The sequence below is a fragment of the Elaeis guineensis genome, chromosome 9 (assembly GCF_000442705.2).
Source record: "Elaeis guineensis isolate ETL-2024a chromosome 9, EG11, whole genome shotgun sequence".
Taxonomy (NCBI): domain Eukaryota; kingdom Viridiplantae; phylum Streptophyta; class Magnoliopsida; order Arecales; family Arecaceae; genus Elaeis; species Elaeis guineensis.
The window spans coordinates 9,444,589-9,466,133 of NC_026001.2; the positions used below are offsets into that span (position 1 = coordinate 9,444,589).

The 21,545-nt window shown below is 35.7% G+C and overlaps 3 protein-coding genes across 3 annotated transcripts in view; 1 reads left to right on the top strand and 2 right to left on the bottom strand.

Moving 5' to 3' along the window:
- Positions 1 to 21,545, bottom strand: part of LOC114914513 (uncharacterized) — a 51,188-nt gene that overhangs the window by 26,627 nt on the left and 3,016 nt on the right. The window lies entirely within an intron of this gene.
- LOC105051760 (3'(2'),5'-bisphosphate nucleotidase 1) lies at positions 1,928 to 8,490 on the top strand. The gene is given in 9 exon segments (XM_010932352.4): positions 1,928 to 2,256; positions 3,599 to 3,674; positions 4,442 to 4,515; positions 4,602 to 4,804; positions 7,338 to 7,548; positions 7,634 to 7,732; positions 7,808 to 7,847; positions 7,850 to 7,960; positions 8,104 to 8,490. Coding segments are annotated over 9 exon segments (1,281 nt in total). The 5' UTR covers positions 1,928 to 1,962; the 3' UTR covers positions 8,277 to 8,490.
- Positions 13,707 to 19,556, bottom strand: LOC105051761 (2-oxoisovalerate dehydrogenase subunit alpha 2, mitochondrial). The gene is given in 10 exon segments (XM_010932354.4): positions 13,707 to 14,066; positions 14,176 to 14,361; positions 14,443 to 14,582; positions 14,675 to 14,786; positions 14,878 to 14,977; positions 15,069 to 15,226; positions 15,329 to 15,511; positions 15,711 to 15,848; positions 18,837 to 18,931; positions 18,934 to 19,556. Coding segments are annotated over 10 exon segments (1,431 nt in total). The 5' UTR covers positions 19,085 to 19,556; the 3' UTR covers positions 13,707 to 13,898.

Genomic DNA, 21,545 nt, shown 5'->3' on the forward strand with positions numbered 1-21,545 from the left:
CTCTTTGGTGTACATGTATGTAATTCATTTGCTCAGTGAAAAAAATTATATTTTTCATGCAAAAGAAGGGTTTATTTTTTTTCGTACCAATCCGTATCGTAGTTTGTCTCATGGTCTATGCAAATGGATGAGTTAAGAAGCTGGGAGTGCTTTGAGAGCTATGCAGAGTGCAATCGAATGGTCAATGTAGCAAAAGAAGATCAATCATACTTTCGCATGAAAGATATATTCTTGAAAGCTAGTAAAATATGTCCAAAAATTATAGCCATTAAACAAGTCAAGTACTAAATTTTTCTAAAATTCAAGAAATCCACATAAGGTATGGTTGCTAGGATAACTACTTGCTATTAGTCAAGAGGCTACCACCGCTATAGATAGAAACTTGGACTGAAAGCCTATTTGGAAAGTTTCTATTGGATCCAAACAGAATCTTTCTAATAAAGAGCACCATGGTGGAAGACAGGAGCAGGCAAAGGAAGAGCGTAGGGGTCACAAGGCTCAATATCCCTACAAGAACTTTTTTAAAATAAAACGTTCACCATCTCTCCCATCCTCATGCTCTCTTCCAAGACGATCTTGCTAGATCAGGCGGGAACTTCCAAACATGTCCTATCCTCAATCCTATTATTCACCATCTAAGGATTAATTAATTAGACATTTATAACACCGATCAAAACACAATCTATGGCGATGGGTGGTTGGAGCTTGCCCCAGAGAGTATATGAATACAACATAACAAAATCAATATCCATGCTAGTGTAAAGATTAAACTAGAGATATAGGTGACCAAGAAACGGGCCTCTCCAATTCAAAGTGCTCTAAATGTCATGGTCAATGCAAATTTTACTCTTCAAATTTCAGTGTAGACTCCACACTCTTTACTAACAACATCTTAGTTAGCAGCTGTTAGGAAAAAGAATTAGTTATTTCAAAAATTCTGAATTTTTACAGTTTCTCATATTTATCCTAATATTCAATTTGGTACAATTGGATCATTGAACTTTCAAAATCATACAATTGATATTCTAGCTTTCATTTGATAGTCGTGATGAAGATGGTCATATGCTACTGTATGTTGTCAAAAAGGTTGCTAATATGACACTAAATTGAAGTTCTAAATAAAAATTGAAAACCCAAACAAGTTGAGGATTTTGTATATGGTTAATCCTAAAATTTTTTATCATACCAGTAATTTTTTTTAATAGCACGTGATAGTATGTGACTATGGCCATCAAATGTAAGCTACAGTTAAGATATACTAAATTAAAGAAATGTTTGGTATGAAATAATCATTTTAAGATCAAAAGTGACATGGTAAAATTGATAAAATTATTATGTTTGATTCCATTATTAGGATCCTAAATTATCTTCATTCTTCAAATCACCATCCGAACTAGTAATGAAAAATTCGTTCTTGAGGTTGAGTATCTAAGATTATCTTAGAATATTGATATTAAGATAAATTTGAAAACCAAAATATTTCTTAGCCTAGTAAAAAATAATTTGATATATCAATATACTTAATATATTATATCAATAAATATATTTTATAGAATATATCATGAATAATTTTTGCGTTACATTGTCAATAATTTTAGTTTTCTATAAAATACTTAATTGATTATTTTGATCTTTAATGAATATAGCATACATTAAATACAATGATCTAGATTATCAAAGATTATATTATTTTGAAATAATGATTTAAAAATATTTTGATCATTTTATTTGAATTACTAAATACCGCAAAAGGTTTAGTTGAAAAAAATGACAAACGACACATGCTCAAAATTTTTTACATAATCAGTCCAAAAAAAAAAAAGAAAAGGAAAAAGTAAATGGTGGACCCACGAAAGATAATTTCCAGGTTTGGCCGTGCGACCGTCCCCGACGAGCCGTAACGGCAGCAATCGTTATGGCCCCAGACAAAAAAATTTAGGTTCTCAAACCAACCACCGACCGATGGCACTAAGGGCGGGTCTATTAACGACGCTAGAGCCCTCCTCTCCCCTCTTCGCCTACAGCTCTTCGCTCCCCAAAACCCCTCATCGCCTCCTCCTCTTCCCTCGTCGTCCTCCTGCTCCGCGTCGCCTCTTCTTCCCTCGTAGTTGTCCTCCTCCTCGTCGCTTCTTCTCTCCTCTTATCTCCTACAATCTCCATCGATCTCCTGTGGCTTCCATGGCCTCCACCGCCTCCTACGAGAAGGAGCTCGCCGCCGCCAAGAAGGCCGCCTCTCTCGCCGCTCGCCTCTGCCAGGTACTGTGGCCAATCTTCTTTCTATTTTTAGGCGTGGATTCGTTGCCGATTGGATTTTGCGGGTCCTTTTTTGTTGATGATTTGGAGAGGAGTGCCGTAGGAAAGCTCTTGTTTTGATTCTAGTATCAAGATCTCAAATAAAAATACGCATCTTTCCCCCCATCTTTTAGTTGCTTTTCTTTGGGCTGTTTGATATGTTAAAACTCAGATTTGTTTTTGGAATGGCATATGGTTTATGTTGATTTGATCTTTAATTTGTCTTCTGTGACTTTTCCGGGTTGCCATTTTTTATTGACCTATCTTTCGTGATTTATGCCTTACTTTATATACTGTAACTGAACTCTTGAAAGGAACTGGGTGTGTGTGGCAATAGCAAGACTGCTCTTCGAGAATTTTTAATACCTTGTTTTTTAAGATTACTGATTGAGAGGAAGTTATGGTGTCAATAGGTGCGGCGGCACCTTCAAGTTACAATGTGAACTTTGATGGGGATGATGTTCCTCTTCTTCTTCACCTGATTAGTGCTAGACTACTAAAGCATGTAAATGACACACCTGAAATTCTTTGTAGATATTTTTTTAAAAAAAATAATAATAAATGCAAACTTAGAGGTCATTTGATTTAGTTAACTTTAGAGTAGAAATATTACAAAGGAAGAGCTATAGATCATCCTCTACCGATCACCACTCCATTCACTGGGGATTGTGGAAGTCAGTCATTGGCTGAGGGCATGCGGTACCCCACTTGTATGGTACCAATCCCAGACTTTCACGTCCCAGGTGATTGAGCAGTGATCATTAGCAGATGATTGGTCGGAGTACTCTTTAGCAAGCTGGAGTGCAGGATAAATTCATTGAAATTGTAAATATCTAAAACCAGTGTTGAACAACTTTAGCACACAATATATGCTAAGTTTTTGGTTTACTAATTAAAGCAGGAATTGGAGATTGATGGAATGCTGTTTCACCCAATCATGTTTATATTTGCATCCAATTGCATAACAGTACAATTTATAATTCAGATCATTTGTAATTGCAGTAGATCTCAGAGATTAAGATGAACAAAGCTGTTTCAGAAAACTGTGTTTAAAATGGGACGACCTCTAATTCCTTTTCCTTGGCTTCTTCTTTTGGTTATGATTTTCCAGAATGCATGCTCAAATTTTTCTGTAATTATGGTATTTAGTTTTGTGCCAATCAAGAGAGGGATGGAGACTGTATGCATGAGAGGAATCCTTCAATGTTTATTCATAGTTGATACATGTAGACATGTGTTTTTCTCTTTTTCTTCCCTCCTGTGTCACAGTCAAAATTATTAATGTTTCTTTTTGTTTCTTTTCCAGACAGTACAAAAGGCACTTGTGCAATCAGATGTCCAATCAAAATCTGATAAGAGTCCTGTTACTGTAGCAGATTATGGTACACTTCCCCATTTTTATAATTTCTTTCGTTTATGCTTCATAGCAGACGCTGCATAATGTGACATAATCTGTGTTGTTTCTGATTAATGATCTTCAATATGCTTAGTTTGGTAACATTTACTTTCATATGCAGTCAAATAGAGGACGGTTGTTATACAATTCATAGATCATTTACAGGTTGGAAAAACTTAGTTCAGCTGAGTAATTGCTGCATTTGAAATTTATAAGAATATGGTTCTCATTTTAATTAAACAAAATGACAAAGATTTAATAAAGAGCATAGTGTGTCTAACAAAGAAATTCTAGATGTATAGCATTGATGTAGTACATTCTAATATTATGGAGAGATGCCCAGAGAGTACTAACTGGGAATCTGTGATGGATTAATATTTGTTAATCGTAAGTAAGCTATCAATTCTCAGTAAAGTCAGTAAACAGTAGGATGAAGTTGGCTTTGTAAAAAAATGTCAGAATCAACAGATTAGAGAACCTATCATGCCGTGTAATGGTGATATGACAATAATCTAACTCATAGCTCTAGCTTTCTCCTTTCTCTTTCTTTTGTTTCTTCTCTTTTGCCATGTGTATCTTGTATTTCTGGCGATATGACAGAAACATGTATACCCACTAGGCAGATGAGCTGGGAACCAGGGGATGAAGAGAGGAAGGGGGTGGTATTTAGCTTTAATACCTTTATGGCTTCTTAACACGTGAAATATTCAACTTACTACAATTATCTACCAATATACTTCTCTTAAATTGCAGGTTCACAAGCACTAGTCAGCCTTGTTTTGAAGACAGAACTTCCCTCTGAATCCTTTTCTTTAGTGGCTGAGGAGGTGCATGAACTAGTCTTTAGATTCCAAAGTTTGTCATGAATTAATTATGAAAATTACCTGAGAGGTATAATGACATACTCTTGTAGGATTCAAGTGATCTTCGTAAGGATGGTGCTCAAGACACACTAAGACGCATTACTGAGCTTGTTAACAGCACTCTCTCTATTGATGGTACATATAATATTACTTTATCTGAGGAAGATGTGCTTGTTGCCATTGATAGTGGCAAATCTGAAGGAGGCCGTAATGGCCGACATTGGGTTTTGGACCCTATAGATGGCACTAAAGGGTGAGGATGGTAATTTAAGCTTGAAATTTAGGTTTCTAATTATATAGAGCTTTGACCCTGTAAGTAAGATGTAATTTTTTTCACTTTTTTGAGTTCATGCGTTGATGGATAAGAATTAACATAATACCTCTGTAAAACTTAATATAAAGTAGTGACTGGCTGCCACGAACAACTAAAGCTGTGGTGACATTATTCTGAAATTAAGAATATGACCTTAATTAACATTCAAATTCTTGCATGTCCATCTTTTTATTTTTATGATACCTCTCTTGTGGGTTGAGTTTAGGTCTGGCTCTGTGCATACATCTATTTATGGTTGTACAATATATTGCGACATGACAATTTTTTTTTTTATGATTCCTTTCTCCTCTGGCTTTATGATTTTTTGGTTGTTTAACGAAGCGCATATTGGATGTGTTCATGTTTATATTTGTGGATCAGTAATCTACTCATCAACACATGGATTATTACGATCTCTATGTATTAGGTGAAATTGATGAATACAGGTTAAAATAACCGCATGTTATATTCATTTGATTGTTTATTTTTGCTGACACTGATATACGCACTCCTAAGGGGGCTAAGTAGCACTTTAACATGCATGTGTTCTATGCTTCTTCTGTAAAGCTGTTGGAGTACTCCTTTTATATATCTATCTATCTATCTCTCTGTGTGTGTGTGTCTGGCAACATCCTTAGCTTCAACATTATTCTGCATTACATTGAATTAATTGTTAAAATGTAATTTCATGATAATATCATTTGGGTAGGTTAAGAAGATTTAAGAGAGGAATTGTGAATTGTATAAGAAATATTTCCATATGAGATTGAGTGTAAGTTAATTCGCCTGATCCTTTTCCCCTCTAACCCACTGGCTAATGTGAAGACTTGATAGATCACCTCCTCCCCTCCCTCCCCCCCCCCCCCCCGTCTTCTCTCTCACTGTCACTCTCTCATATTCAAAATCAAGTAACAATGGTAAAAAGTTAAAGATCAAATCTATCCCACAGGGAAAGAAGGATATAAATGTGATATACTGCAGAGCTACATAAAAGAAAACAACGCGGCTTGACAGGTTAGATTGAGAGGGAACTTTGCTATGCATGGAAAAAATGCATTACTAGTTTATTCGGAGATTCTTAAGTACATTTAGAGGGAGCAGCGACTAGTATAACAAGCAACTGTGGGTAGGTTTCAACTTGGTGGATATGCATGGCTTACTACCATGTCCACTGTGTTGGAATGCGCATGGTTGAATTGATCATTGCTTATCCAGGTCTATGTTATTTCAAATGATAATATTTTGATTGATGAGACAATAGTAGGACTACTGGTAAACTGGACTCATGGATGAAAACATGTGACACTCGTATGGACTAAAATTGTTTTAGAAGATGGGGTAAAGAGGGTGCACGTTTTTGGCTTGAGCCAGAATTAAAATAGCCAAGAGATACACCAAAGTGATTGTTGTATGTGATATAAGATTTGTCAAATGGGCATTGGTGCTTTCAGAGCATTATGTGCTTACCTGATGCTTTTGAGCTTTGAGAAGTACCTCCACAATCCCCCACCACCACCCACCCAAAAAAAAAAAAAAAGGAAAAAGAATGTTACTGTGTTGCATGGTCAAAACGAGGTCGATGAAATGGATTTAAAAACATAATCCTATACAACTTAAAGAAGAGACTGTTCATTGTTGTGATGGATGTGTGTTAAAATATTAAGGAAGGAGTTGTTAATCTATGCTTCAAGAGGAAGCTTAAAATTTCATCAATAGACATTAATGTTAAAAAATAGCAGTGATAATTAAGATATTCATAAAACATATCAGATAGAGGGGATTTAATATTTGCGAAACTGTCATAGATCAAATAGCAAGAAAGGATTGGAAATTAAATAGAGAGGTTGTTAGTCAGAACCTAATCTAATGGGAATGAAATTGTCATTGACAATGATTATGTTTGAAACTCAAGTGAAGCCAATTATTCAGGCTCCAATTAACTTTGTGAATATAGCAGCATACTGAGTTTTACTGTATTATCATTTAATCTGACTGATACCATGTTCTCTCTGTTTTTTTGAAACAAACATCATTCCAACTAACATAAGAACACCTACATATAAAACAACAGCAATGTAGAATGATAACGAGAATTGCTGGTGGACTGGCTTGAGAGATGCTAGGAAATTGCTAAGAGAAATACGCTGATAGGATCAAACAGTAGTGGAATAGGTATATGTAGGCCAGAAAGTTCTGGTACGTTATAAGTGCTACAACATTTATTTCCGAGCCACAAAACATGGTACCAACCCAAGCTGTAAATGCAGTTGAAACATGTTCACATGGTACACAGCCCAAACACAAATTCTATGCTGGTTTCTGTGCGTATCTCTCTGTTAGATAAAACAGTAAACGAAAGGCCGCCTTAATACTTGTCAAAGTTGACTGCTATTTAATTTTCTGCATCTTGGATATATAGGATGACTTGGAAGTTTCAGTTATAGTTCTTTCACATATATGAATTTTGATTCAGGTTCCTAAGAGGAGATCAGTATGCAATTGCTCTGGCACTGCTTGATGAAGGAAGAGTAGTGTTGGGTGTCTTGGCATGTCCAAATCTTCCTCTAACTTCAATTGCGATTCCAGATGAACACTCTTCGCACAAGCAAGTTGGTTGTCTTTTCTCTGCTAAAATTGGCGATGGAGCTTTCATGCAGTCACTTAATGGCTCTTCATCAGCAAAGGTTAATGTTCTTTATTGCCTTTGTCTTCTATTTAACTTGCTGTAAACATTTTATCACTGTCTGACTTTTATCGACTTCCCTTCAGATACATGTGAGTGCCATTGAAAATTCAAAGGATGCATCATTCTTTGAGTCATTTGAAGCAGCACATTCCATGCATGATTTATCTAGTGTAATAGCAGAGGTATTGCATACCAGTACTCTTTTCTATCCAAATTCTGAGAGATCAGATATAATCTTTTTATGATGTTTCTTTTAGAAACTTGGCGTCCAAGCACCACCAGTTAGAATTGATAGCCAAGCAAATATGGTGCTCTAGCCCGAGGAGATGGTGCCATATATTTACGTTTCCCACATAAAGGCTACCGTGAGAAGATATGGGACCATGCAGCTGGTTATATTGTCGTCACAGGTACAAACCATCAAACTTAATTCACGTGCTTTTTCAACTTAAATGGAGTCCTGTTTCCTTGCTTATGCTTCAGAATTGTAGATATTTGAAAACGAATATTCAGTATCTCTTCAGATCTGACATTGTTTCCTAATGGTTTACAGAAGCTGGTGGTGTCGCGACTGATGCAGCAGGAAATAATTTGGATTTTTCCAAGGGGAGGTACCTTGATCTCGATACAGGCATCATTGTCACAAATAAGAAGCTAATGCCAGCACTGCTGAAAGCAGTACAAGATGCTGTGAAAGAGAAATCTCAATCTGCTTCCCTGTTGTAGGCAATATATGTAGTTTCAGCTAACTAACTGTTATCTGTTGGTTCGTGCCTCTGATTGCTGTCTGAAATTTGGATTGGATTCTTTTGTCAGACATGGTATGGCGATCAGTTACGCTGATTTCCCTGGTACTGACCATAATTTCATTTCGACAGAAGTTGAACTTGGTCTGTTCTTTGCTTGTGACTTGAGAGATAAAAAACTGTTCTTAGATGTATTTTCTACTTTCAGAATGCAAACATTGCTACCCCTAATTGAAGCTTGCTGGCATGTGTCATCCCCTCACAGAATCAGAGACAAAATCACATGGGTGAAATTCTATTCCATCAATTAGCTGCAATATCATTGGCACCACAACTTCGATCTCTGCGCACTGTTAAATTTTTGATTCAATTTGTTTCCGTTCTGAGCATGCCAACTCGAAGTGAGTGGTGGGTTGGCTTATCGTGCATAGAGTTTCTTATCATCAAATAGCATGCTAATTTGGCAAGCCACGGATAAGTAATGAATATATTCAGACGCACCATGATGCACACAGATCATCCACCAGAAACATTGTTAGTATGTGGATCTAAACGAGTTGCTCAGCTGGGGGAACTGGTTGGTTCCTGATGGTGCACCGTAGCCTCCACAGGGAATTCACTTCGTGGGTTTTTTCCTCTCGAATATTTCTTTCTGCACCATCAGTAGAAATGCATACAACCAGAAGCCACTATGGCCGTTTGCGAGCCATGTATTACCCTTGCACTACTAGCCTCAAGGACCAGACACCTGGTACATCAATCTGAAAAGCGATAGGCGCTCATCACTTGCAAAGGGCTTTAGATAGCTATATCTTAAACGAATCGGTGGACCTGGAGGAGAGAAAAAGAAGACATTGGTGGAAAAAAATGACACCATTAAACTATTAAATTTTTTAGAACTAAAATTAATATGAAAGCAAGAATTGTCTGGCTACAATAATTTGCCTATGACAAAACATTAATGAAAACCTATTCAATCATTTTATTTAGTAGTAATAGAATTGATCAATGTACATGTGAGGATCGGTCCAACTGGATCTAGTTCAATATAATTTTTCAAAAAAAAAAAAAAAGGAGATGAGATCAGAATAGGGAAGGCTTATTCTTTGTCCAATCTCATCCAGTAGATGGGGATAAGGCCATCAAGTGGCCGGATAGAAGTCATGTATTGGTGGGGGAATGGCCAAAGGTCATTTGAATGAAATATGCTGGTGAAGTTTAGCTTTATCTAAAACTACCAAGCTTATCCTCATACTATCTTTTTTTCTTAAATCCCTCCTCCCTTGATCATTTCTGCCACTAAAGCCTCCTCACCTCTCTTCCTTCTATCTCATTTTTGGTGGCCACCGTGCTGCCTCGCCGTGTATCACCACCATCCCTAAACTCGATTTTTCTTCTCCAAAACCATCAATGCCCTGCTTTTTTTCTGTGCTATAGGGATTGCCATCATAACCACCGAAAATCACCTGTCTGGCCGAGCCATGCCATCGCCGCCATCTCTGATAAGTCTCCTCTCTTCTCTTTCCTTTTTGTTCGGTTTGAGTGCCACTGCCATGGTGGCAAAGGTAACATCTCTTGATTTTTTTCTTAGACCTATGCACGATCGGACCCCGCCTCTAATCATTGCCATGCTGCCACCACCATCAACCCTATCCCCTCCTTCCCTCTGTTCTCCCCCCAGAGCCTATTCTTTTGAGGGTAAAAAAATTATTCAGACATTTTGGTTGCTATCGCAAGCACTAAAGAAAAATAATTTATTCTAACTCAACTATTATATAGAATAGAGTGAGATCAGGTGTTGAATTTTTGGGATCAAAGGATTGAGTTATGTTCAAATTAAAAAATAAGATGAAGAATTTAGATTTTAAGATTTTTAAAAGGAATAAAAGAAATAAGTTTGATAGAAATAAAATTTTAGAAAAATCAGATAAAAAAGAACCTCAGGTTTTCGAATCCATCCTTAATTATAAATTAATATTTTAATTAAAGCAATCCAAATCACTACAAACTACAAATCATAGTGATAATAAAAAGATAAATGTAAGATCTTATTCTCAATATAGCTTATCTCGCTGGGCACGAATTGTATCTTTGGATCATAATTTGTCTCTACGTAGTCATAAACTATTTGAAATCAATTACTATAAAATAAGAAAAACTACTACTTGAACATATGAATAAAATCACAGGAAACATTTATGTTTGCAAAATATTCAACATTATTCAAAAAGAAAGAAGCCTTACAATATCAAGTAATTGATTGCATAATAAAAAAAATATAATAAGAATAAAAAATAAAATATAAATCTAGACCGAAGGACTTCATCTACTTCTCCGAGGATGAAAGATTTAGCTGCTTATAGATTGGATCTTGCTCGTCGCCAAAAACTCCATCTTTTCGTTGGAAAAAAATTTGAAGAAGAAGACGTAGAATTTTCTTTTGCTGCCAAAAACTTCCTCCCAAAACTTCAACACCTAGCAACCTCTGTCTCTCTCTCTATAAAATTTTTCTACAATTTTTCTCTCTCTCAATCTTTGCCTTCTTTCTTTTTTTTTTTCTTTTTTTTTTTTTTTCTTTTTTTTAGACTATCTTACACCCCTTCTTGTAGCCCTCAAAACTTTTCAGAGTCCTGGCCATCTCAGGTCTCCTAAATTTTCACGTCCCTAAATCTTTTTTTATTTTGATTATGGCGTCCCAAGCCCTAGCCTCTCACAAGCCCCCCATGCCTCTCTGTTTTTCCTTTTTAAAACCCTAAGCTTCCCTATCTGTCGTGTCCCAGGTGCACGCTGCACAATGCCCTCATGCTCGCTCGCGCACATGCCCACGTGAATTGTGCAAGATCGCGCCTTGAACCGGACCCACGCTCGTAGCCATGCTCCTGGTCCGCATGCATGCCCGCTCACGCCCGTTTGAACCCGCCTGCCCAAACCCGCTTCCGCACGCTGTGAGCTGCATGAAAGATCGAGCGGTCCTGTTCCCATACACCGCATGTGAATCGTGCGGTTGGTCTTCTGTGCGCTGCGACGTAGACCGATGGTTCTTATTTTGGTGAGCTGTGCGTGGACCGCATGGCTTTCCTTTGTACACCATGCATAGACCAGTGCTTGTTTTCTTCTCCTCTAGGCCATGTGATCATATAGGCCTTGTCTTGCTTTGGGCCGTGCGACCCTATGGCCCATGTGCTTTACTTTCTACTAGTCTAGATGCGCATGTTGGTTAAAAATTTAACGACAGAAATAGGCTAACTTGGGTTTCATCACTGCAAATATTAAGGACCTTTGCCAGTTAGTTTGTGATTAAGTTTCATAATTAATAATTCCTGAAAAGAGCATAAGAAGTATCGAATACTAAATAATAGAGATTAAATAATAAAGATTTTAATATTTCTTATGTCATATTAATACATTAATCATATTTATATTTTCTGAATAAATATTTTTCAAATAATATTTAGACAGAAAAATAATTTATCTATATTCTTTTATGCAATGAAAAATGGCTCGAAAATATGTTACTCATGTACTTTTGCATCACTTGCTCCCTGAAAAGTTATTAAAATCTATCCATATTTTTTATAATACCCTTTATGATATAAATATTATTATATATAATATAATATGATATATTATACTATAATATTATAAAATATAAAATATATTATATTACTTTATTGTTATATATTCTAATTATATAAAATGATATTGTATAATATATTATATTAGTATATATTATTATATATAAATATATTATATTATTATATTATTATTATAGTATTATATAAATATTGTTATGTTATTATTAAAATATAATTATAGTATAATATAATATAATATATTACGTTAATATCTTATATTAACATAATATAATATATGTTATCATGTATAATAATATATTATATTATTATAATATATCATATAAATATTATTATATATAATAATATATTATTATTATTATGATATATAATATTATAATATATTATATTATATTATTATAAGGTTAAGAGTATATTAAAAATAAATTAAAAAGATTATTTTTCTGATTGATAAAAAATAATTTAGCCACCTCCAAGATGGATAAGATTTTTATCTATTTGATGGATAAATGTTATTCATAAAAAAATAATTTTTTTATTTTAAAAAGTATGAGAACATAGATAAATTAGAACAAAAGAGGCCCTTAGTAAAACCCCTGATCGACTTGGGAAGAAAGAAAGAAAGAAAGAAAAAGAAAGAGAAAGAGAGAAAGAAAATGAAAGAGAGAGAAAAAAAAGAGAGGGAGAGAAAGAGAGAGAAAGAGAGAAAATTTGATCATGATCCAATTTGACTAGATCTAAATTGATCTCTTGATGATTAACTTAGACTGCCTAGATTAAGGCTCCTGATTTGGACCTAAATTAAGTAAAATCTAGTCTAAAAATCCAATTGGCCTAAATCGTGCATCTCACTCCTTTTTATATTGTTCGAGTCAGATCAAATAAATCAGACCTTAACTACTCTTTCTTTTATGCTTCTACTGATTGATTAAATCGAGTCTAATTAGTCTAATTTTTTCTTAATTAATAAAATAAATCTGATCCAAAATTTTGATCTAGTTCAGGAGAAGTACGGATCTGAGGATTAGGTCATATGCTAAAGATCATGACTTTTGGATCCGACTAAGTATAAGTTTCTTTTTATTTTTGAGTTTTTTTAATGCATATTCATGTATTTAAAATTAAATTTTGTACATGTTATTAAAATATTTAAAAATTATAAAGTTTCAAAATATGTATTTTATGTATGAAAAGTAATGCAAAATTACGTATGAAGCATGGTGCCACCTTAACGTAATTACAAAATTTGAAATGAGATAATTTTTTTATTTTTATGTTGCATGATCTTTGAAAACAAGACTGTACAGATTTATCATTGTATAAATTTTGAATGAAAACTATCTTCTTAATTTTTGAAATGAGATGTAAAAATTTGATTTGATATTGTTGTAAAATAAATATAATTATTTAGTTATGATAAAATTATGTGAAAAAAAAAAATCTGTAGTTGACCCTGATCCGGATATTGGATGTGGGATGTGACAGCACATGACATTCTCATAAAGCAAACATGACAATATTAGCAATCTCTCAAATGCAGAACAAGGATGAAGTTGGATGGCTTGGGAGGGAAGGAGTTGAAGGGCGTCGCCTCTTATTGTCTGTTTAATTCTGTGTCGATTTTGCTCAAGGGAGAGGAAAAATATAATTTAATATAAAATTGATTACATTAATCAAAGATTCAGAATGCTTCCTCTTACGTGGGCGTAGACATCCATGTACGTCAGAACGTACCATCATGAGCTACCTAACTACCTTGATCAATCATCATCACAAGTAACAGGGAAAAATTAAGGAATGGGAGGGTTGCACTACCATTTCAAAGCATTAAGAACATTGACTTCTTATTTATGCTTCCATGCAATCCCCCTCAGACACACAAAGTTTGTTTCCTCAATGTGACTCTGGTTAACTGCAGGGCCTATTTATTACAATTTTTATGTAAAAGATATAAAGATGAAATAGATAATGGTAACCGAAGGAGTTTTATCAGCTGACCAGTAGCTTGTCTAAACAGGTACTTCAGGTGGGTAGTCTCCATTGTGCTGCTTGATCGTTTCTCGAAGTAGCCTTTCCTGCTCATGAAGGTTGGAAGGAACTTGATCATAAACATCTGTGAATAGTTCAGCAAGAGGTGGTTTCTCCATTTTTTCTGCAACCTGAATAGCATGCAATAGCTGCACAAAATCGCATTGGTCAAGATACTGAAGACATCATAAAATACTAATAGGCCAGGGAAATGAGGTGCCGAAAATGCCTTGTGAGTATAAAATTGTTGTTAACTACCTCCTTCCTGACATTGCTTCTAAGTTCAGATTCAGCATCATCACACAACCAGCCATTTCTTTCAATCCATTTTCGATACCTGGAGACAGGATCTCGTGCTGTTCTCCAGTGTTCGATCTCATCGACAGGTCGGTACTTGGTCGAGTCATCTGATGTGGAGTGATGTCCCACTCTATATGTAAGCGCCTAGGCATTTCAAATGAGCAGAATGGTAAGATCAACTCTATGGTTACTTCACATGATAGCTTAGATAACAAAAATCCGCACCTCAACTAAAATAGGCCTGCTTTCCCTTATGGCCATCTCACGGGCTGCATGGACTGCACTATAAACAGCAAGAGCATCATTCCCATCTACACGGATACTCCGAAGACCATATGCTTGACCACGAATGACAGCACCATCACCTACAGTCCAATGAAGACAGAATAATAGCTCCGTAATTCTACATGGAACTCCACTAAATGCAAAGCAAGTTCAAAATTGGAAGCTTCCATACTTCGAAACTGTTCTGTTGTAGGAGTACTGATGGCCCAACCATTGTTACGACAGAAGAAAATAATTGGAACCTCCATTACAGCAGCAAAATTTAGTGCAGCATGGAAATCTCCCTGCCACATTAGATGCACACAGAAAAATCAAACCATAGCATAAGGAGGCATCATCGACTTAAGCTAATGTGGGAATGAATTGCTTATATACCTCGCTAGTGCCACCATCACCAAAATAAGTGACAGCACAAGCATGTTTCTTGTCCATCTTAAGGGAATAAGCAGCTCCAACAGCATGAGGTATCTGTGTACTGAGGAAAAAATAGATGTCAGGGGGAATAAAAAATGCTAATGTCATCTATTTGCTGATTTTGTTAAAGATGTCAGGAAATGGCTCCCTACGCTATTGGTGATGACACAGTGAAGTAATTCAGCCAGTTAGATCCATAATGTATTGGCATCTGTCGCCCTTTACCATAATCTGACTTGTTGCCAAAACACTGGTTTGCAAATTCTTGCAAGGTGAAGCCACGCCATAGAAGGACCCCCGGTTCCCTGTACTAAATTAGGTGCAAATTTATCCATGGAGATCAGGTGGAAGAACAAAGCATAGTCAGCAGCAATACAGATGATTATAACTCTTTTTCCTTGTGCCTTTATACCTGTGGAAAGACAATATCATTGATCGTGAGTGCAGCAGCTGATGCAACATTTATGGCTTCTTCTCCAATCGAGGTAAGATAGAAGGAGATTCTTCCTTGCCTCTGAGCTTCATAGAAGATGGTATCCATAATTTGCAGAGTGACCATGTCACTGTACATTTTCAGAGCAATTTCCTTGCTGACCTGATGAGCAAGATAAAAATTTATTAACAAGGACTTAATAATGGGTAAAGCACAAGGCAAACAACTTTATCTTACAGGTTTATCTTCTTGCAGAAAACTTAACTATTCTATATAAATCTTAGGCCTATAAGCAAAAAGGAAGTTTAACTAAAGAATGCAGTAGATTTAGAAACTGTTCATCTAATCTAAGAATGGCTACCTCTTGGAAACTGCTGCCAGAGATTGTCTGTCCATCGTCATCAAGAACACGGTAGCAGCTGATTCGCTCTCCTGGAGACTCGGCTAGGAATCTCATTTCAGGAATAAACATAACCTTTCCACCAGGAAAATCCATGACCTGCCATGATAACAATGGTAAAGAACATTTCATAAGTCCTAGTCTATAATTATATAATTTTCAGGATTATGTTAGACCAGAATTCTAAAGGGTTTGAAGGGAGCCTGCCACCCCTCAACCAATTAAAAAGAAAAAAAAAAAGAAAACGAAAAATGTTAACAGGCACAAATAATGCAAGTCTCGTTACTCAAAGATGTAGAAAAATAAGATGCCATCAATTAAACTCCGACATAATTTATCATTAAACAGTCTTCAAAAATCCCAAGTATCTCTCTTTCTGGAAGGTATTATTTTGGTCTCAATTGATAACAAACAATCGGCTTATGTCACCAAAAGTCTCGTTCCAGTGACAGTCTGATCTCATACTAGCCTGTATCAATCAAAGAAAAATCCACCCAAAGAAAAACAAAGAAAAGAAGCAAAATTTCAAACGTAGAAGCCAATGTGTCATCTAGAAAATTAGTACCATCAAACTCGTGTTTATCCACTAAACTATAGAAAAACAAAGAAGACTACTTCCTCTTAACCAAAATCAAGACAGAATCTTTCATGGATTCTCTGTACCTTCTATTCCTTCCCAACCTAAACCAATCAACAGAATCGGAACAGAGATTTAATTTTTTTTTTTTCAAAAAAAAAAAAAAACCTGATACCGGCAGCGATCATCCATAGCAGCCGCACTAGTCTCAGCCTTGATTGATGCGAAACGCCGATCCGAGCAACGATTTATCGGATTGCTCGAAAGCCCACCAACGAGTTCCGAAGGCCGTGGATTCCAAAGTTGGAGAAACGAAACCAGAGGCCAAGACCTCCGTTGGAGAGCCCCCAAATAAGCCATCTTTTGCCCAAGATGATGGGCTAATCTTGATCTCACGGACCACAAACCCATTGTGGAATGTAGAAGAGAGAAGAGATCAAGGAGGTGAGGGAGAAATAAGAAGAAGTCCAGATGAGGTTTCTCGCCCTGCCCTTCTTTGTTTGCTTTCGTTTGGTGGCGGATGGACATCGATAGGGAGATAAGACAATGCGGAGAAGAAAAGGACTCTACGTGCGTTAGGATAGACAACGAAATAAATAACAATAACCTCCACGTCAGAAATGGGTCACTAGAAGCTGGCTGGTGGCCGCTGGGAACTGGGGACTGCGAGATGAGCAACACGTGCGCGTGTAGATCACATCCAACGGGCCCGCCGCCAAACAGCACCGACGGCTCCGCATGCCACGTGCCATTGGCAGTTGGCAACCTTCCCAAGCAAAAAACCTTTACAGACCAGCGTTGTTTGTAGGATCCATCTAAGAATCGAAATTTAAATATTTAATTAATATTTATATCTATATTTATATTTATTAAAAATATAAATATAAATAAATAACTATCACTTATATTTAGATATTTTATTTTATTTAATTTTATATAATATTTATAATTTTTTAAAAAATATATAATCATATTAATGTACTATTTCTTTTAATTTATTATTTATTTAATAATATTTTAAATTTTATGATTATAAAGTTTAACCACCTGATTCATATCGATATTTATATTTATATTTTTAATATATATAATTATTTAAAATAAATATAAATATAAATTTATATATTCGATTAATATTCGTATCTGTATCTATGTCCATCAAATAAAATAAATATGGACATGAATATACTAATCCATATTGAATCCAATTTGATATAAGGGAAAGAGAAGCAATTTGCAATATAATTTTTTTTTGATAAAAATTTATAATATGATCCAATCATTGAATCATCCTCTTCATCTGTGTCAAAAGAAAAAAAATCATCCTCTTCTTAATCTTTAAATAACCAAAAAGCATATTTTTTTGAAAATATCAAATTTTATAAAAAATAAAAAAACTCATCGAATTTCTCATCTTTTACTTGCAAGAAGTTTAATTAATAAATTTTAAAATTAACTTCTAAATATGGTATGTAATATCAAATTCATTTTATCAAAATTTCAATATTTTAGTCATAAAATATCGACCAAGATTTTTAAGAAAATCCTCTCTTACCAAAGAAAAAAAAAGAAAATCCTCTCTTTTGAAAATTTCTTACTAGAATAGCAGACGTGCCCTCAATTTATATCAATCTTGGTCACTAATTAAAATGACTAATATCTCCATATTTAAAATAACTGATATCTCCATATTTAAAACCTTGAGTATCTCTAATTTAAAAACCGAAATGAAGGGAAAGAAAAACTAAATATAACAACAAACAGAGCTCACGAATTCTAAGGCAGATAGATCCTCAATTCATGGTTGACATGTTAAAAACTTTATTTGCAGTAATATCTACGGTGGATAAAGTAAAGCAGTGTCCCATACTTGTTGGAGCAATCAGAAGAATATCCACTGTTAACAGGCTTACGTAGTTTCTCAGCTCAGGCTTACGGTTTTCTATATTAGCTGATTCATACGGGTCGGGAATAAATATTCCGTACATCTCGGCCCATCGAGTATTCGCATCAAGAACCAAAATTTACCATACGGGTAACAAAATTGGTATTGGAAATCTTGGTTCTAGGATATTTTAAACCACTAAAATATAAGACCGTACCCAATCACATATTGATTAAAATCCACCACGAATAAAAAGAGGTATGAAAAAAAGCAAAGGATGTTGTGAATTGTAAAAGATGAGATGAAAGCAGAGCATTCCGGAAGCAAGAAACAGCTCAAAATCGTTCTCATATCAACTATTTAATTCAAACATAAGAATAACCTTATACTTGATTCTAAATTTGAATATCCTCTCAAAAAAAAAAAAAAAAAAACTGCACCTGATTCGGATCTGGATGGCTTCAACATAGCGACATGTTTGCATATGCGTGGAAAAGAGCCCCAAAAATAACCCCAAAAATCAAAATCTGAAAATTTCCTTTTAACTAAAAGCAAAAAAAAAAAAAAAAATTCAGCAAATGCGCGACCCAACAGAATTAATAGGAAGAAGAAAAAGGAGTTCCACCTGCTTGCTGCCATTAGTCACCTCCGACACACTCTCTTGAGCTTTAGTCGACCCGAAACGCCGAGCTGCATAACGAGCCACTGGATTCCTCACAGCTTAGAAGCGTATCTATCATCACTGCTAGCCAGGGAAGCAGGAATCCATGGGTGCAGAGATGAAGCCCAGGAGCTCAGTTTCAAAGCTTCCAAAGAAGCTATCTTTTTTCCAAGATGATGGGCTAACCTTAACCTCATGATCCAGATAGCCATTGTGGCCTCGAGAACTCACCACCAGAGAAACGAAAAGAAGGTGAGAGAGATGCGTTGGGAAAGGAGGATATTTTGGTGCTGGTTTTTGTTGCATCCTCCGGAACCTACCGGAGACGGTGGTCCAAATTCCCCTTTTTTTCCCAGTGTCAGCTTCTGATAGCAATCGAAGTAGTGGATTGGGAACCCCCTCTTGAGATCCAGCTATCTCACCTCAAGCAACGACCCATGATGCATCAGACCATGTGATGCTGGAACCGAATGGACGCTGTTCGGAATGTGATAGCCAAAGAAGGCATCTCCCGGAGTTTGGCAGAGAAGTGTTTGATGGTCAGAAAAGATAGATGGATCACAGCACTATTGGTGTCCGAAGCGAAAAGGACAAGTGCGTTGCACTGGGGATTGCGATTAGAACAAATCCAGATTCCAGAGTATGAGGTGATAAGAAATGAACGAGTGAAACATCTGATATTTTTAATCAGGTGTGGATTTTTATGTTGCCTTGCTCAACAGTTCGACACTAATTGGTAAAAGCATATAATTCTTCACAAATGCAAAAAATTCCGAACTTGGATTTTCCTCGTTTGAACAGTTAATCTTGATCTATTACTAGCTGTTAATCTAACAAAAAAAAAACACGAACAAACAATAAATATTGTTATATGTATTACTAGCTGGTATTAGTTTAGCAGCTGTCATGTTGGCTGTGATTCCTTTATAATGATGGAATAAATGCCATTATTTAGCTTTCATACCGATTGCTGAATAAACTGGTAAATTTTTAATTGAAATTTGCACCAGCTGGAAATTTAATCAATATTTAAAGAATTATTATTTATTTAGTCAATAGCGATTTGGACAACTGTTTCACTATAATGAGAAACAATGGCTGCCGTAATAGTCATTCTGGTAAAAATCCAGACAAACTCAATTCCGTTAAAGTTCTGAGAAATAGCAGTCGCTAACATACGATCGGTGCACTACACACAATATAATTTTTTCTCCTTCTAAGTATTCTTGAAATACAAAATGATAATATAATAAATTCCAATAAAAAAGAAAGCTTTCAATAGACGAACTTCTCTTACATATTAATGGCCAAGCAGAAATTTCCATCATTCATGTCAGCATTATTAAGACAGTAATTTGCCGTTGAAACGTTGATAGAACGTCATGGTCCGAGAGAGCAATTTATGAAAGAAGAAAACAAAAGCCCTAGCTATTCTCATTCTATCAATCAAATCCTTTTCTTCCACATACCTACAATTAGTTTGTGATGGCAAGCTTGTTGATGGCTGAACCAGTTCAGACTTCAGATCAGCTATCAAATTTACAAAACCTTTAACTATCTCATGTAATCAATGTGCTTAGTTTTAGTATGTTGTAGCTAACCTATTAGGGTTGCTAAAGTTTCATGGAAGAAACAGGAAAAAACATGGAAAGGAAAACAAGAAATACTTTTTTACTTCATAAACTTTAATTATCAAGGTCAGGCCAAAGTAACAGGCATTTATTCAGGTTAATGTCATATGTAACCCAGACTCAATTTCTCCACAGTTACCTCTCTGCAGTTGCCCGGATCATTAGTACCACTCATCAGAGAAGTGCTTATACAAACAATTATTCATAGTCAACGAACACATGCACTTGGAAAGACGCGATCAGCAATTGCCGTCACCTCAATGCAAGAGAAAAGGTGGAATCTCCAAATACAACAAAAAGTAGATGCTCAAGTGCATATGTACTGTTGTGAGAGAAAAGGATCGAAGATTACCTCAAGCACGGGGCTGTCTTTTGGTATTTTGCATGCCAAATCTATGGTAAGACCAGTCTTCAGTACTGGGAGAAAAAGCAATCATATCATCAGCCACCGTGTCAATGAAAGGACACGTAAAGCAACACAACATAGCTGTAATTATACTTAATGACGAACAATGCTGGACCCAGTGTTGTCAGAACAGCCCCCATTCAACGAAGTAACACTCACTTCAATGTTCTGCCAAATCTCATTTAACAGAATAAACGTCAGATACGTGAAGAGAAAACAACTACAATAGTATCCCATGAGCAAGGTAGTTGACTACCGGTCCAGCAGTTGGAGCAGCATATAAATGCCCAAACCTTGCAGAGTTGCACCCAACCACACATAGATCTGCACCACTTATGCAAGGCGACAACATTATTAGTGATTTTAACAGAAAAAAACAGCATCAGACACCGAGAAAAATGATAATGTAAGTCAAAGAGAATGTTTGTTAAATTAGTACAGAAACATGGAGATTAAACATTCCACTCAAGGAATCTCCATCTATAATATCGGCAGTAAGCAAATAGAGACACTTGTAGAGAAGGCACCTGGGAACAATGAAAAATAGTCCATCCAATAGGAAGAGGCTAAAATATTGCAGAAAATGGGGATGGAATTACAAAGCATCTATTGGAAGCAGACCTTCTAAATATTCTC